This window comes from Pristis pectinata, chromosome 33 (genome assembly GCF_009764475.1).
Source record: "Pristis pectinata isolate sPriPec2 chromosome 33, sPriPec2.1.pri, whole genome shotgun sequence".
Classification (NCBI taxonomy): domain Eukaryota; kingdom Metazoa; phylum Chordata; class Chondrichthyes; order Rhinopristiformes; family Pristidae; genus Pristis; species Pristis pectinata.
The window spans coordinates 17,152,550-17,166,051 of record NC_067437.1 but is presented as its reverse complement, the minus strand read 5'-3'; the positions used below and the strand labels follow the sequence as shown (position 1 = coordinate 17,166,051).

Genomic DNA, 13,502 nt, shown 5'->3' with positions numbered 1-13,502 from the left:
GAATTGAGTGTTGGTGAAGGTCCAGCAGAGTGAGTGGTCTCCAAAACAGCTAAAACCACACCTTTAAATGGGGAACTACAGCGTAACCCTGAACAGAGCCACTGACAATGAGCAATATCTGGTGCCCACCTGGAGATTCAGTATAGCTGCATACATTGGAAATCTGAAATGAAAAAGCAGAAAATGTCTGAGGTGCTCAACAGATCAAGTAGCATCTGTGGAAAGAGAATTAGAATTAACATTTCAGGTCAATGATATTTCATCAGAATTGATAGAAGTTGGAGTCAACCCTGGTTCAATGAGTGGTGGAGGAGGGTAGAGCAGGAACAAAGTTGATGAAGCTGTAATGCATGCTTAACACTAAGAACAGTAATCAATGGTCAGCTAAGTGACCCCATAACCCACAGATCAAAAGTCTGCAGTTCTGTCACACTGGGTTGGTGATGAGTATTTTGAGTTAATGGCAAGAGGAGGCTCATCCCTAATCTCATTGATGGCAGGGTCTAGCATGTGAGTGCTAAAGGAAAGGCTGAAGCATTTGCAACCAAGGTCAGCCAGAAGTGACTTGAGTGGTTCCTATCAGCTTCCTCCTGAGATCCCCAGCATCGCACAAACCAACTCCATTTGTTCCATGTGATAGGCTGAGAGCACTGAAACAGCAAAGGCTGTGAGACACGATAACATCCCATCTTATAGTTGTACCTCCAACCAAGCTGGTCCAATGCAGTTACAACATTGGCGGCTACCCAACGATGTGGAAAATTACCCCGTTACATCTTGTTTATAAAAGGCAGGACCAATCCCTTCTGACTAACTGCTATCCAATCATCTACTCTGCCCTCAGCAAAGTGTTGGAAGCTATTATCAACAGTGCTATCAAGCAACACTTACTCACCAGTGACATTCTCACTGATGCCCAGTTTTGGTTTTGCCCAAGATCACTGGCTGCAGATCTGATCACAGCCTTGGTCCAAACATGAGCCAAAGAGATGAACTTCAAAGGTGAGATAAACATGATGGATCTTGACGTCAAGGCCGCATTTGGTCAAGTGTGGCATCAGGGTGTCCTGGTAAAACTGGTGTCAGTGAGCATCAAGGAGAATACACATCAGTGTTTGCACAAAGGAAGGGCAGTCATCCTATCCTCAGGACATTATTAAAGTCTTCATCTGCTTCGATGTCCATTCATTATAAGGTTAGAGGTGTGGACATTTGCTGATGATTTCAGTGCTCAATTCCATTTGCAACTCCTTAGCAAGTGAAGCATTCCATGCCTGCATTGCAAGACCTAGGCAATATTCGACCGTGGGTGATTAATATTAAGTAACTTTTGTGCCACCGAAATGTGTATTGGAACAGACTTGTAAATCTGAGGCAGTTGGTTCACATCTACAAGGTTACATTCTTCAACCCTTGTGTAATATTCACAAAATGTAATGTTCGTTGCTGTGCAACAGGAGCCCCTAGCCACCTGTCATTCCACATTGTTACATTCCCTCATGTATCATGAGCTGTGTAAATTTGAAGTACTGCACATAGTTCTGGCCTCTATTACGAAAAGGAATCGAGGGACCAGGTGAGTTATACTTGTTCGGACAGATTAAACGGACCTAGGATCTCTTCTAGAAAATCTTTGAGGGGGGGGTGGTGGGAGGAGTGTGAGGACCTGCTGGTTATCTATAAAATTATGAATGGGGTAAATAGGGTACTTGTGGAGATGTCCAAAATTAGGTGCCACAAGTATAAGGGAGTCACTAATATACATAATTGAGTATTACCCAGAAAGTGGATGGAACATAGTACCCACTGCCACAAATAGTTGAGGCAAATATCATTGATATGTTTTAAGTGAAGGTCGATAATCACTTGAGAAGAATAGGAGATACTGATGGGTGAGATGTAGGAGGCCAGAAGCAGGCTTGTGTGGTCAGTAAACATCGGCAGAGACAATTGGAGGCAAATGGTTTGTTTCTGTCCTGTGGCTGGCTGACTGTTTGTTTCCTGCAGACTCTCTCTGAATCGTTTAGTGTTGGCAGTGTCATTCCTAATTTTCATGTTTATTTGTCCACCAGAGTGACTCCCCAGTGGCAACTGAAGAGAGGTCCCAGCGGAACACGCTGAGCAGCACATGTGCAATATGCAGCAAACACGTTCACTTGGTGCAACGATACTTGGTGGATGGGAAACTTTACCATCGCAACTGCTTTAGGTAATGGGAAACAACGGGAAGCATTGCAGTAACACTAATACTTTTGGAGCAAGGCCACTTAGCGGCTGCTTCCTGCAATGAAATAGGCCACAACAACAGCCATTGTTAATGTTTACAGATCATAAATCTCACTGACATGTTACTGGGTGAGGCAATACTGGCAAAGCCAAAATTGTTAACATTTTATATTTGCTGTGTCGAGGAGGTGGCATTTCTTCTCAAACCTCTCTAGTCCACAAGCCACAATGTAGTTATTTATGAACTTCTAGGATCTCAATCTAGCAACAGTGGGGAATGGTGATAAGTAGCCAGGTCAGGATGGTATGTGACTTGGAGCTGATATTGCTCCCATGATTTTTGCCTCCCTTGGTGAATGAGGCCCTCCTGAGATCCTTTGAGTTGTTGCGATGTGTCCTATAAATTGTAAACCCTGCACCAGTGGTGCAGTGGAGGGGGTGAAGTTGATACTGGAAGTGCAGCGGCAACAGCAGTCCATCTGCTCTGCTCTAGTTAGCGTGGAGCTGTGTGAACACAGAGTACAGTTGCACCACTTGTGATTGTCCTACGTCAGACTCCTGACTTGAGCCTTGTAGATGGTGGAGAGGGTTTGAGAGGTCACCTGATGAGCCACTTATTGCAGAGTATGCAGCCTCTGCCTTGTAGAGACTGTAAATGGCTGTTGATAAAGCTGGTCCAGCTGAAGTTCTGATTTTTTTTTTAAAAATGAACCTCAATACATGGGTATTCACTGATACTGTGGCTGTTGAAGTTGTAAACACGCCAGCCAGTATTACCCTGGTCATGCTGTAGGCTGGGCTTATTAGTAGGATTGTAATTAGAGATGAACTGTAACCTTATAACGGAGTGTCAGATATGAAACACCTGAAGATGGCAGTGTTGTGGACAGTGAGGAAGGTTGTCGAAGGATGCAGCAGGATATAGATCACTTGGAAATATGGGCAGAGAAATGGCAGATGGAGTTTAATCTGGACAAGTGTGAGGTGTTGCACTTTGAGAGGTCCATTGTAAGGGGAAAGTATACAGAAAATGGCAGGATCTTTAGGAGCACTGATGTACAGAGGGGTCTTGGGATGCAAGTCCATAGTTCTATAAAAGTGGCAACATAAGTAGATAAGGTGGGAAGGAAGGTGTATGGCATACTTGCCTTTGTTGGTCAGAGTATTGATTTTAAATTGGCAAGTTGTGTTGCAGCTGTATAAAACTTTGGTTAGGCCACATTTGAAGTAATGTGTGCAGTTCTGGTTGCTGTATTATCGAAAGGATGTGGAGGCTTTTGTTAGGGTGCAGAAGAGGTTCACCAGGATGTTGCCTGGATTAGAGAGTATTAGCTACAAAGAGAGGTTGGACAAACTTGGATTGTTTTCTTTGACGGGTCAGAAGCTGATGTGTAACCTGATAGAAGTGTATAAAATTATGAGAGGCATAGAATAATAGTCTCTTTCCCTGGTGGAAATGTCAAATACTAGAGGGCATAGCTTTATAGTGAGAAGGGGGATTTGCAAGGCAAGTTTTTTTACATAGTAGTTGGTGCAGTCGGGGAGGTGGCAGATGGCAATGTTAAAGAAGCATTTAGACAGGTACATAAACAGGCAGGGAATGGAGGGATACAGACTGTGTGCAGGAGGATGAGATTAGTTTAAATTGGCATCCTGGGCATCAAAGACATTGTGAGCCGAAGGGCTTGCTCCTCTGCTGTACTGTTCCATGTTCTTTGTTCAGTGGCTGGCCGAGAACACCAAGGCAGTATCCTTAGGGCTGTGGTGACTGGCCAACAAGCACATCATCTCTGATTGTATCATGTACCACTGTCAAGTTTTCCTTTTGACCAAGTCCACCCTCCTCCTTGGCCTCAGTTTAAGATACAAGATGAGAAAATGTGGCTGAAGTCACCTGGAGAGCACATCAGTTGATTGATAAATGTAGTTATATTGATTTGGCCATTTTTCAAACCTTAGTCTGGGGTGAAAACCTTATACCTTTGATGCTTAGCCAAAAAAGCAGAATTATTAGCTTGGGAGTATTGGACACTTACGAGAATTTAAAAATATAAGCCAAATGTAGTAACAAAACCTGAAATATTGTACTGAAGAATTTCACAGCCATGCCTTCTACCAGTCTGTAGGGCAGCTGTTAACTTTACTGATGAGTGATTGTAGAGGGATGGGGTTTGAATTGGAATCAGATTCATTGATCTTGGAGTAATTAATGATACTTTTCCCAAGTTATGTAATGTCCTACTTGCCCTTGTTTGATCTGCCGTGTTGATTTGATCATTCTGCCCTGTTTTGCTTCAGGTGCAAGGAGTGTTCCAGCACTTTGCTCCCTGGAGCCTACAAGCCAGGTGCACATTCAGGCACTTTCGTGTGTACACACCATCGAGGGCGGGTTGCTGGGCAGCTGCAGCGACCGGTGTCTGGTCAGAGCCTGCTGACGTACCATGGACCTCTGCCAGCTCAGACACTTCCATCAGCTATCCCACGGATACCACATCATTCCCAGGTGCCTACAGAAGTGTCAGAAGGCTGCCTTCGCATCCCATTGAAAGGGTTAAATGCAAAGGAAAGTGGTGAGCAGTCGTACAGTCCAGGAAGCGACCTTTCACCCTCAGTGCCTTCTGAACGCTATCAATCTGCTACTGACAGAGTCCCAAAGCTTTCCAACAGCATAGACTTCAAGGAAATATCACAACCTGGTGTGGAGTCTCGTATGCCAGAGGAATCACAGAGGTCAACAGACCATTATGTCTGCAAAGGTCAAACTGAGAATGGCATAAGCAAGCAGCTTGAATCAGGGACACAATCTGACCTGGTCGCTTCCCAGAATGAACAACAGCAGGCAGTAGTCATGGAGACGGACATCGCCACAGAGAGAACCGATACCTCAGAGGCTCCAGCCAGGTGCACCGACCAAAACCCAGAGGCAGGCCAGACCGAGGTGAACAAAGAAGCTGTTGAAGAGAGGCTGAAAACTCTTCCTGTTCCTGTTCCAAGGAAAACAGTTGACTCTGCATCGTCACCCATGGCAACACCACGTCCTGTCCCTCGACCACGGGTCAGCTTTGGCAGTGGAACTAATGAAACCTATGTCCGGAGATCGGAGACCAGTGCTCTGGCAAATGGTATGCAATGAATCAACGTAAACGACTGGTTGTATCGATGCGACACCTTTAATATCGGGGCTTGTCCTAGCGTACCTCTGAGGGAGGAAGAGAATGGATGGCAAGCTGAAGGATGAGTGCAGCATGTTTGTACGCAAAGCTTGGCAAAAGAAGTGGCTTTCCAGGAAAATTAGAATTAAAGTGTTGGGAGTGTTTAGGTTCTGGCTGGAAGAAGGGAGCAGGAGCAGAAGACACTGTTGTTAGATTTAATGGGAGTAGACTAATAAATTTAACAAATGGGATGCCAAGCCAGAGTGAGTATTAAAGATGAATATAAGCTTCAGGTTCTGAAAGCCAGCTAGGATAGCCAACCCTCCCCTCCTCCCACCTTGCTACATCTGCCTCTCAATGGTCTCCCAACTCCCACCCACCCACTTCCCTCCCCTACCTGGTGCGACCTGTCTGTCATCTTTCATCTCCCCCCCCCCCCCCCCCCCCCAAGTCCACCAATCCTGTCTCACCACCCCCCTCTTTTATACTCGCTATTTCCCCTCTCTCCTCTCAATCCTGATGCAGGGTTTTGATCCCCAAATGTCAACAGTCCCTTTCTCCCAACAGTCCCTTTCTCCCAACAGTTTGCTTTCTAACCCGTTGAGTTCCTCCAGCAGATATTTATTGGTCCAGATTCCTCCATCTGCAGTCTGTTGTGTCTTCAACCCTTCACATCAACCTGAAACAAGTTTGGCCCTTTGCTGAATTTTCACCATTGAGACTAATCTTCCAGGCGGTGGCTGGCAGTGCTGAAGGAAACTACCAGCATTCAGCCATTCCATTGGAAGGAGGTCCTGTATGTCTGAGACAGTAACAGCACCATACCTGTCTCTACGCTCTATCGCTGGACTTCGCATGGAATCTATTTGCAGAGACCAGTCTCATTAAGATTCTCCAGTATTACACTGGAGAAATTACCTTGTGTAGGAGTGGATCCCTGTGCATTTCAATCAGAATTTTTGGCCTGTAGATTAGGAAGAAAAGGGCAAAACAATTTTTTCTCTAATAATTTTTATTATTTCTAAATGTTTTGATATGCTTAAATTACAGGCTTTGATAGGCGGCGTAGCTCTGCCCCTAGATTTGCCTTCCGTTAAAGTCTGTCAGGGTGTTTCCAGAGCAGGGCCTCATCAGTGCATTGCCTGAGGCCTCATTGCCTCTGCGATGTTGCACCCTGCTCCAGCGGGCAGAGGGGACAGTGAGATTGGCCCATCTTGTCATTGAGTGAAGATGGCAGGCACTGTTGGCAGCCTGCCAGGTCCCAGAAGAGTTAGTCCCTTGGAGTATGACAATTTTTCATATTAAATGACTTTGCAGTAATCCTAGCAAAGAAGTGGGACATGGTGGCTGAATGGTCTCTGTGCAATGTGTATAATCGAGCTGGATACAATTATCTCAGAGCAACTCCAGTTGATCCTGGCAGCTTCTGAAAGTATAGAACCTTTTTTTGAATAAATGTGCTAGTTATAACTAGGAATTAATAAAATAACTAGACCAACTGCCACCTAATGCATCGTCAGAAAGTTATTGGTTCTGTTAATGGTGATATAATAACTGAGCAACTAAATTAATGTGAATGTGAGAGCAAAGTGCTGAGGATTTGTTAGGGACAAATCATGTCCGATGTATGTAGTTGGACACTTCAGACAGCCACTTTACAAAGTAGATAAGAGAATTTCTGTAGATATTATTTATATGGATTTCCAGAAAGCATTCATCAGGGATCCATACAACGGACAGGAGTTTGCATAAATTGGAAGCAACCTATTGGCTTGGATAGAGAGTTGGTTAGAAGGTATTAGGGAAATTAGCTAACACTCCAGTTGGCATGATGTGATTATCATTTGTTTTATAAGGAGTTAGTAAGGGGTCCTCGGCTTTTTAGTGAATCTGGAAGTTACATAGTTGCTCAGGTGGCATTTGCTGTTGGTGCATTGGGTGCATAGTAAGTACCAGGGAAGGGGAAGATTGATTGGAAATGGGGAAAACTGGCAGATGGTATTACTGTGGGGAAAGTGTCAAGATAACTGATGTGGGTCAGGGTGCCTTCTGCGTGGTGAGAAGCTAGGGATTGCAGATGAGTGGGGAGATCTAGGGGTGCACTGCAGAACTCAAAGCTTAAGGAACAATACAAAATTAATTTTAAAAACATGTTTATTTCAAAAGGTAGAATGGTGGATTGTGTTATAGATGTATGGAATGCTAGTTATACCACATCTGGAGCACTGTAAGCAGTCCTAGACTGTGTTAAGAAAGATGCATTGTTCATGTTATTAAAGGAACAGTTAGGAATCTGTTTCTGTTGTTTGGAGAGTGAAGGATCAGGGCGTTAGTCTAAAGATTAGAGTCAACCCATTTAGGACTGAAGTTGGAAAGCACTTCTACACAGCAATCAATACTAGGTTAATTCACTTTAAATCAGTGTTTTGGCTTGTGCCAATCAAAGGATAATGGCTTTGCAATTAAAGCCAGGTGCATGGTATTATTCTTGATCTCATTAAATGACAGAATAAGCTAGAGAATTCTCATTTTTATGTCCTGGGAAGTTGCCTAGACTGGTGTTTTTTAATTTCAGTGTAAAGTTAAGATTTAATGTAATTGATATGTCTGAGGAATTGATAGAATAGATAGAGAGAAATTATTTTGGGGGAAGAAGCCATAGCTTCAGAGCTGGGTAATCAGGGGTGATGGTAGGTAATGGGAATTGGGGACTTTTCAAAAAGTTTTTGCAATAATTCCATATTTGAAAAATGTGATTGAATTTTGTTAGGAGTATTAATTACCATGGAGGGATGGGATACAATCAGTCTTTAGCTCCTCCACCTCCTCAGGCAGTCCATCGAGATCAAAGGTGACATTCCAGGGATGATGGGTTTGCTGTATGAGGAGAGATTGACTAGACTGGGAATATATTTAAAGTTGAGTAGAATGAGAGGAGACCTTGTCTAAACATACAATTCTTAAAGGACTTGACAGGCAAGATACAGAGAGGATGTTCCCCCTGACTGAGGAGTCTAAGAGAGCATAGTTGGAGAATAAGGGGTAAGCTGTTTGGAACTGAGATGAGGAATTTCTTCTTTCAGTGATGAACCTTAGGAACTCCCTGCCTCGGGAGGCTATGGAGGTTTAGGCACTGTTCATTCAGTAGACTTCTGAATATTATTTGAGTGGAGGAATGTAGTGATGGTGCTGGAGAATGATGCTAAGCTAAAGGATCAGCCATGGTGAATGGCAGAGATGGAAGGGTCAGATGACCTACTGCTCCAAGTTACGTTATTATGGCTCAACAAATCATTGCTGCAGAAAGACCTTACAAACTAAGGAGATTTTTTTTGCACTTACCAATGGCTAATCATGTCGGTGAAAGAAAGTATACCAGACCCAAGTGATTGTTCCTATCAGGAAGTGTTGAACAGCCTGATAAAAATATCCACTCTGTAACCTGAGAGAATTTTTAAACTAAGACAATGACGTAGGAAAAACTTTTTTTTCACTTGTGAGATCAGACTAGTAGTCGTAAGTTTAGTAGGAAATCCAAGAGGAATTCCGGGGAAATTTCTTTTCCCAGTGTTGTGAGAATGTGGAACTTGATCCTACAAGGACTAGTTGAAGCAAATAACACTGATGCAGCTCCACAAATATGTGAGGGTGAAACTCAAGTAAGGAAGGAAGCTGTCTGGAACATAACTGCCATAGATCAGATGGACGGGAAGGCCTGATTCAGTCATGGAAATCTCATTTATCTTGGATTTAAAATCTACATCATAGGTATTGATTCAGGAGTCAGTGGTTAGTGTAGGGAATAAGGATAGGAAAATGTGGAACTTTTTCCAATGAAACAAAGGTTAAGGGATGTGTAAACAGTTTTCAATATTTGAGAGGTTTAAAGAAGGTAAATGGTGAGGAGTGGTTTGTAGTAATTGTTAAATTACTAACAAGCAGATTGCAGTTTATTACCCAAAGAATGAAGGAGGCGAGAAGGAATGTTTCTGCACAATGTATTCCTTCTATCGTTATTAAAGAGAAATGAGAAGGAAATTTCAGTGGTACCGTATAAGGATTTGTAAAGGAAGAATACTAAAGGATGCAGCTAAATGGTGTTTACCATACGCAGCCAGTGCCTCATCTAGTGCACACACTGACTGCTGTCTGTATTATGAGTTGTGAGACATTTCAATGTGATGAGGCCATATGAATGAAGGTTTTTATCTAGGAAGGGCAGTGGTTTTCCAGATATGGTGAAACTGCTGTATATTAGCTTCTCAGGAGATCATTGTGTGACCCTGTCTTTAATGAGTTGGCGGCTTGGTTATGGAATGAGGTCATCAACAGAAAGAAATATGTTAGTGAGAGCGAGACCATATATAGAATGGAAGTCGGAAGACACCTGACCTCCATGTGGAACAAAGTGCTTGAAACAACCTTGGTATCTTCCCTGATTCAGCATTTCCAAGCTAACAGGGACCTCAAAGGCAAGGCCAGAGAAAATGAACAATCTGTAATCAGCACTCATGCTGCAGTACATTTTGCAGGTCAGCTTATCTTTCTTTGTGGCCAACTTTAAAAATATATTCTGACGCTGTTCTGAAGAGAATCCTGAAAAATGTTTATTTTTAATTCTGGTATTTTTTAGAGGAGAAACAATTTTGTAAGTAATTCTATAATTTTAAAAATAATTGTAATTCTGTGAGATCTGTATACAACCTCAGGAGTTCCAAAATATTTCATTGGAATATTTGTAATATGTAGTTGCTGACACAATATAACCAATTTTATCTATGACAGCATCTCATAGTTAGCATTAAAATAAAAGGCCACCTCAAACTGTTCATTTAATGATACTTGAGGAATAGGTTTGGAATCAGGATATCAAGGAGAACTCGCCTACTCTCTGGAACTAGAGTTGTGGGATCATCTGCCTAAGGAGGTAGACATGCAGTGGTTGTGTATGTATATTTAGGACCCGGGAATGAGGTTCCACCATGTCCTTGAACCAGAAAAACTCTGCAGGTGCTGAAAAATCTGGAACAAAAACTATAAGATGCCAGAACTACTCAATAGGTCTTTTGGGGAGCAAGAAACGGAGTCAGTGTTTCAAGTTGATCTAACTTCATCATTTCTGCTGAAGGTAACTGTCCTGAAACATTGTTTCCCACTACTGATGTCATGTAGGCTGTTGCTCTGAGTCGCGTTTGGATTCACACAAGAAAATTGGAGCAGGAATAGGCCATTTGATCCCTCAAGACTGCCCTGTCATTCAATGTGATCATGGCTGATCTACCCCAGACCTCAACTCCTCTCTGCCCAATGCCCATTGCCATCAATCTCCCGATCTTTCAAAAACATATACACCTCCACTTTAAATGCTTCTAATGAGCTAGCCTCCACAATGCCTGAGGCAGAGAGTTCCAGAGGTTCACCATTCTCTATAAGAAGAAATTTCTATGTCCCTCTTTTAAATGACCACTCCCTTATCTTGAAACAGTGTGGCCTCATTTGAGATTCAGGTTGTTCTAGCACAAAAGTCTACCTTGACATGCCAATGCAGTGTTTGGGGAGTTCTGTACTGTTGAAGGTAAGAAATGGAAACAGGAGGCCATGAGAACCTTCTAGACTGCTTTGCTTTTCAAGAGAATCATGGGTAATTCTGCATCTTGTCTGTTTTCCCATTTGAGCCTTGGATCGCTTAATTTTCTTGGTGTTCAAAAAATTTATTAATCTCAACTTTTATTATATACTCAATTGAGAATCTACAGAATTCCAAAGATTTACAACCCACTGGATAGAGCAATTTCTCGTCACCCCTGAATGGGAAGCCTTTATCCTGAGATTGTCCCTTCAATTCCAGATCCTTGAACTACTGGAAGGAGCCTCTTGGCTTTTGCCCTGTGAATCCCTCTCAGAATCTTGTATGATTCAACTTGACCTCCCTTCTTTCTGAAACTAAACGAGTGGAGGCCAGTCTTCCCTAATCTGTTCTCATGGGGAAGCACTCAGTCCAGTGAATCTTCACCATGCCAGTATACCCTTCATTAAGTATGAAGACCAAAGCTCCAAACAGTTCAAGTGTAGCCTCTCAAAAGTCCTGAACAATCTCAACAATATTTGGCCCTGCAGTCCCTTTCCAACAATACATTTTCTTCAATTCCTTAATTATTTACTTGTACCTTGTGAATTGGTGCACCAATATTTATTCATTTCTCAGCATGTAAATACTATTATTCAATTCATCATACCAAAGTGCATAACCTAATAATTTCCCACATTATATTGCATATGCCATCTCCTTCCCCAGTCATTTAACCTATTTGAATCCCTTTCTGGGCTATTTGTGACATTTTTTCCACCTAGCTTTGTAATGTCAAACTTGGCTGTGTCTTTTCACCTAAGTCTTCAATATAACGTGGATAGCTGAAGTGGGGAGGTGGTGGGAGGGGGTTTGGTAAGAGAGTTGTCGGTGAGAATATGGCACAGATATATTAGGTTGCAATTAGTGTGAAAATTGGTGTTTAATAGGCAGCACGGACTAGGACTGAAAAGCATGTTTTGCTGCTATCTATCTAATTATAACACTAAGACTAATGTAGAATCTGATCCTTTTTCTCATTGTTGCTGATTTCTAAAACTCTCATTTCTCAGACTTGCTGTTCTTGGCATCATTACTGTATATTCTTCATTTACGCTAATACTCCCCCTCACCTTCCTTTTGCTTCACCCTTGAAGTCCTTCTTTTGGAATGGAATATGCAGCCGTTGTTAATCTATTAGGTAATCCTTTAATTTAATTTCCTAATCTACCTTAGTCAAATTGCCTCTTATACCTATGTAATTGGATTTATTTAGTTTGACTACTTTCCAACTGGACAATGTTCTCAAACTGAGTGCAGAATTCTTTTAAATGTGACCATTTTCTTTACATGATTCCTACAACAGGATTGCAAATGAGCCTGCCTCATTACGCAAGTTTCAGTCTAAGATAGTCTGTTACCTGGTCTGTTCCATGACACACTGCTCCAGAATTTCTCTTTTCATTGTCTCCATGGCCCCTTGTATGTCTTAAACAGTCCTTTCAATTTTACATAGTTGTAAAAGTTCCAAAAAATAATTTTCTGCATGTTGTATTAAGTAACTGTTATCTTCAAAAGAAGTCATGCCAGCATTTAGAAATACTTTTTTTTAAACACAACACAATCTCAAAATCTGTTTTTGACAAAAACATCTGTTTTTAGTTGTTATTCCAGAGAACCTTGGGTTTTTTAGATCAGTGATGCTAACATATGAAAAAATACACAATATAAATAGAATACTGTTCTCCCCAATTAAATGGCTGGCAAATTGTATCCAGTATATGCCTACACCCACAGCTAAAGTTTGCTAAGTACTAATTATCACGGGTGACACAGTGCCTCTGCAGGTATGCAACTGTCTCACAGCTCCAGCAGCCCGAGCTGGTTCTGACCTCTGATGTGGTGTCTGTACATTTTCTTGGGTTTCCCCTGGTTGCTCTGGTTTCTTCCCACCTCCCAAAAAACATGCTGGTTGTTAGGTGATTGGCTACCTTAAGTTATCCTTGAATGTAGGTGACTGGTAGAATCGGTGGTGTATTAATGGGCAATATTAGTTGAGGAAATAAGTAGAGACGTATGTTTAGGTGGAGTTGCTCTGACAGTCAGCATGGATCCAGTGGACCAAACAGTGGCTTCATCTTCATATGGAAAAATGAAGTAAATCACAAGGTAGCATTTTGCCACAGGCATTTCAACTTCCATAGCGTGCATCTTATTTCCAATGTCTCTGGAACTTACTCCCAGATGCACAGTGTCCAGGACCCCCGCTGCTCTAACCGTGTCTGGGACCTGTTTTCTTTCCCACCCACTCCTATTCCTGCCCTCTCTGGGACACTTTCCACCATTCCTGAGACGGTGCTTCTGCCCTCAGGACCTGCTGCCACTGCAGTGACCCGCTGTGGGGAACCACTCCAGACCGGTGCTGCTTGAACTTAGAGTGCACAGTGGAGCATCACTGCATTGCTGGAATCTGTTAAATGTGATCACATTATTTACACAAGATAAGATCGAAGTTACTTTGATGCCTGTTTGGTTCCAGGACATACTGCTCCAGAATA

The 13,502-nt window shown here is 42.5% G+C and overlaps 1 protein-coding gene across 1 annotated transcript in view; it reads left to right on the top strand.

Annotated features, from left to right (window-relative positions):
* The window catches only part of micall1a (MICAL-like 1a), a 72,437-nt gene that overhangs the window by 32,352 nt on the left and 26,583 nt on the right, over positions 1-13,502 (top strand). Inside the window, exons 5-6 of the mRNA XM_052043030.1 lie at positions 2,073-2,209; positions 4,525-5,348. Coding sequence (XP_051898990.1) covers positions 2,073-2,209; positions 4,525-5,348 — 961 coding nt within the window. The remainder of the gene's footprint in view (positions 1-2,072; positions 2,210-4,524; positions 5,349-13,502) is intronic.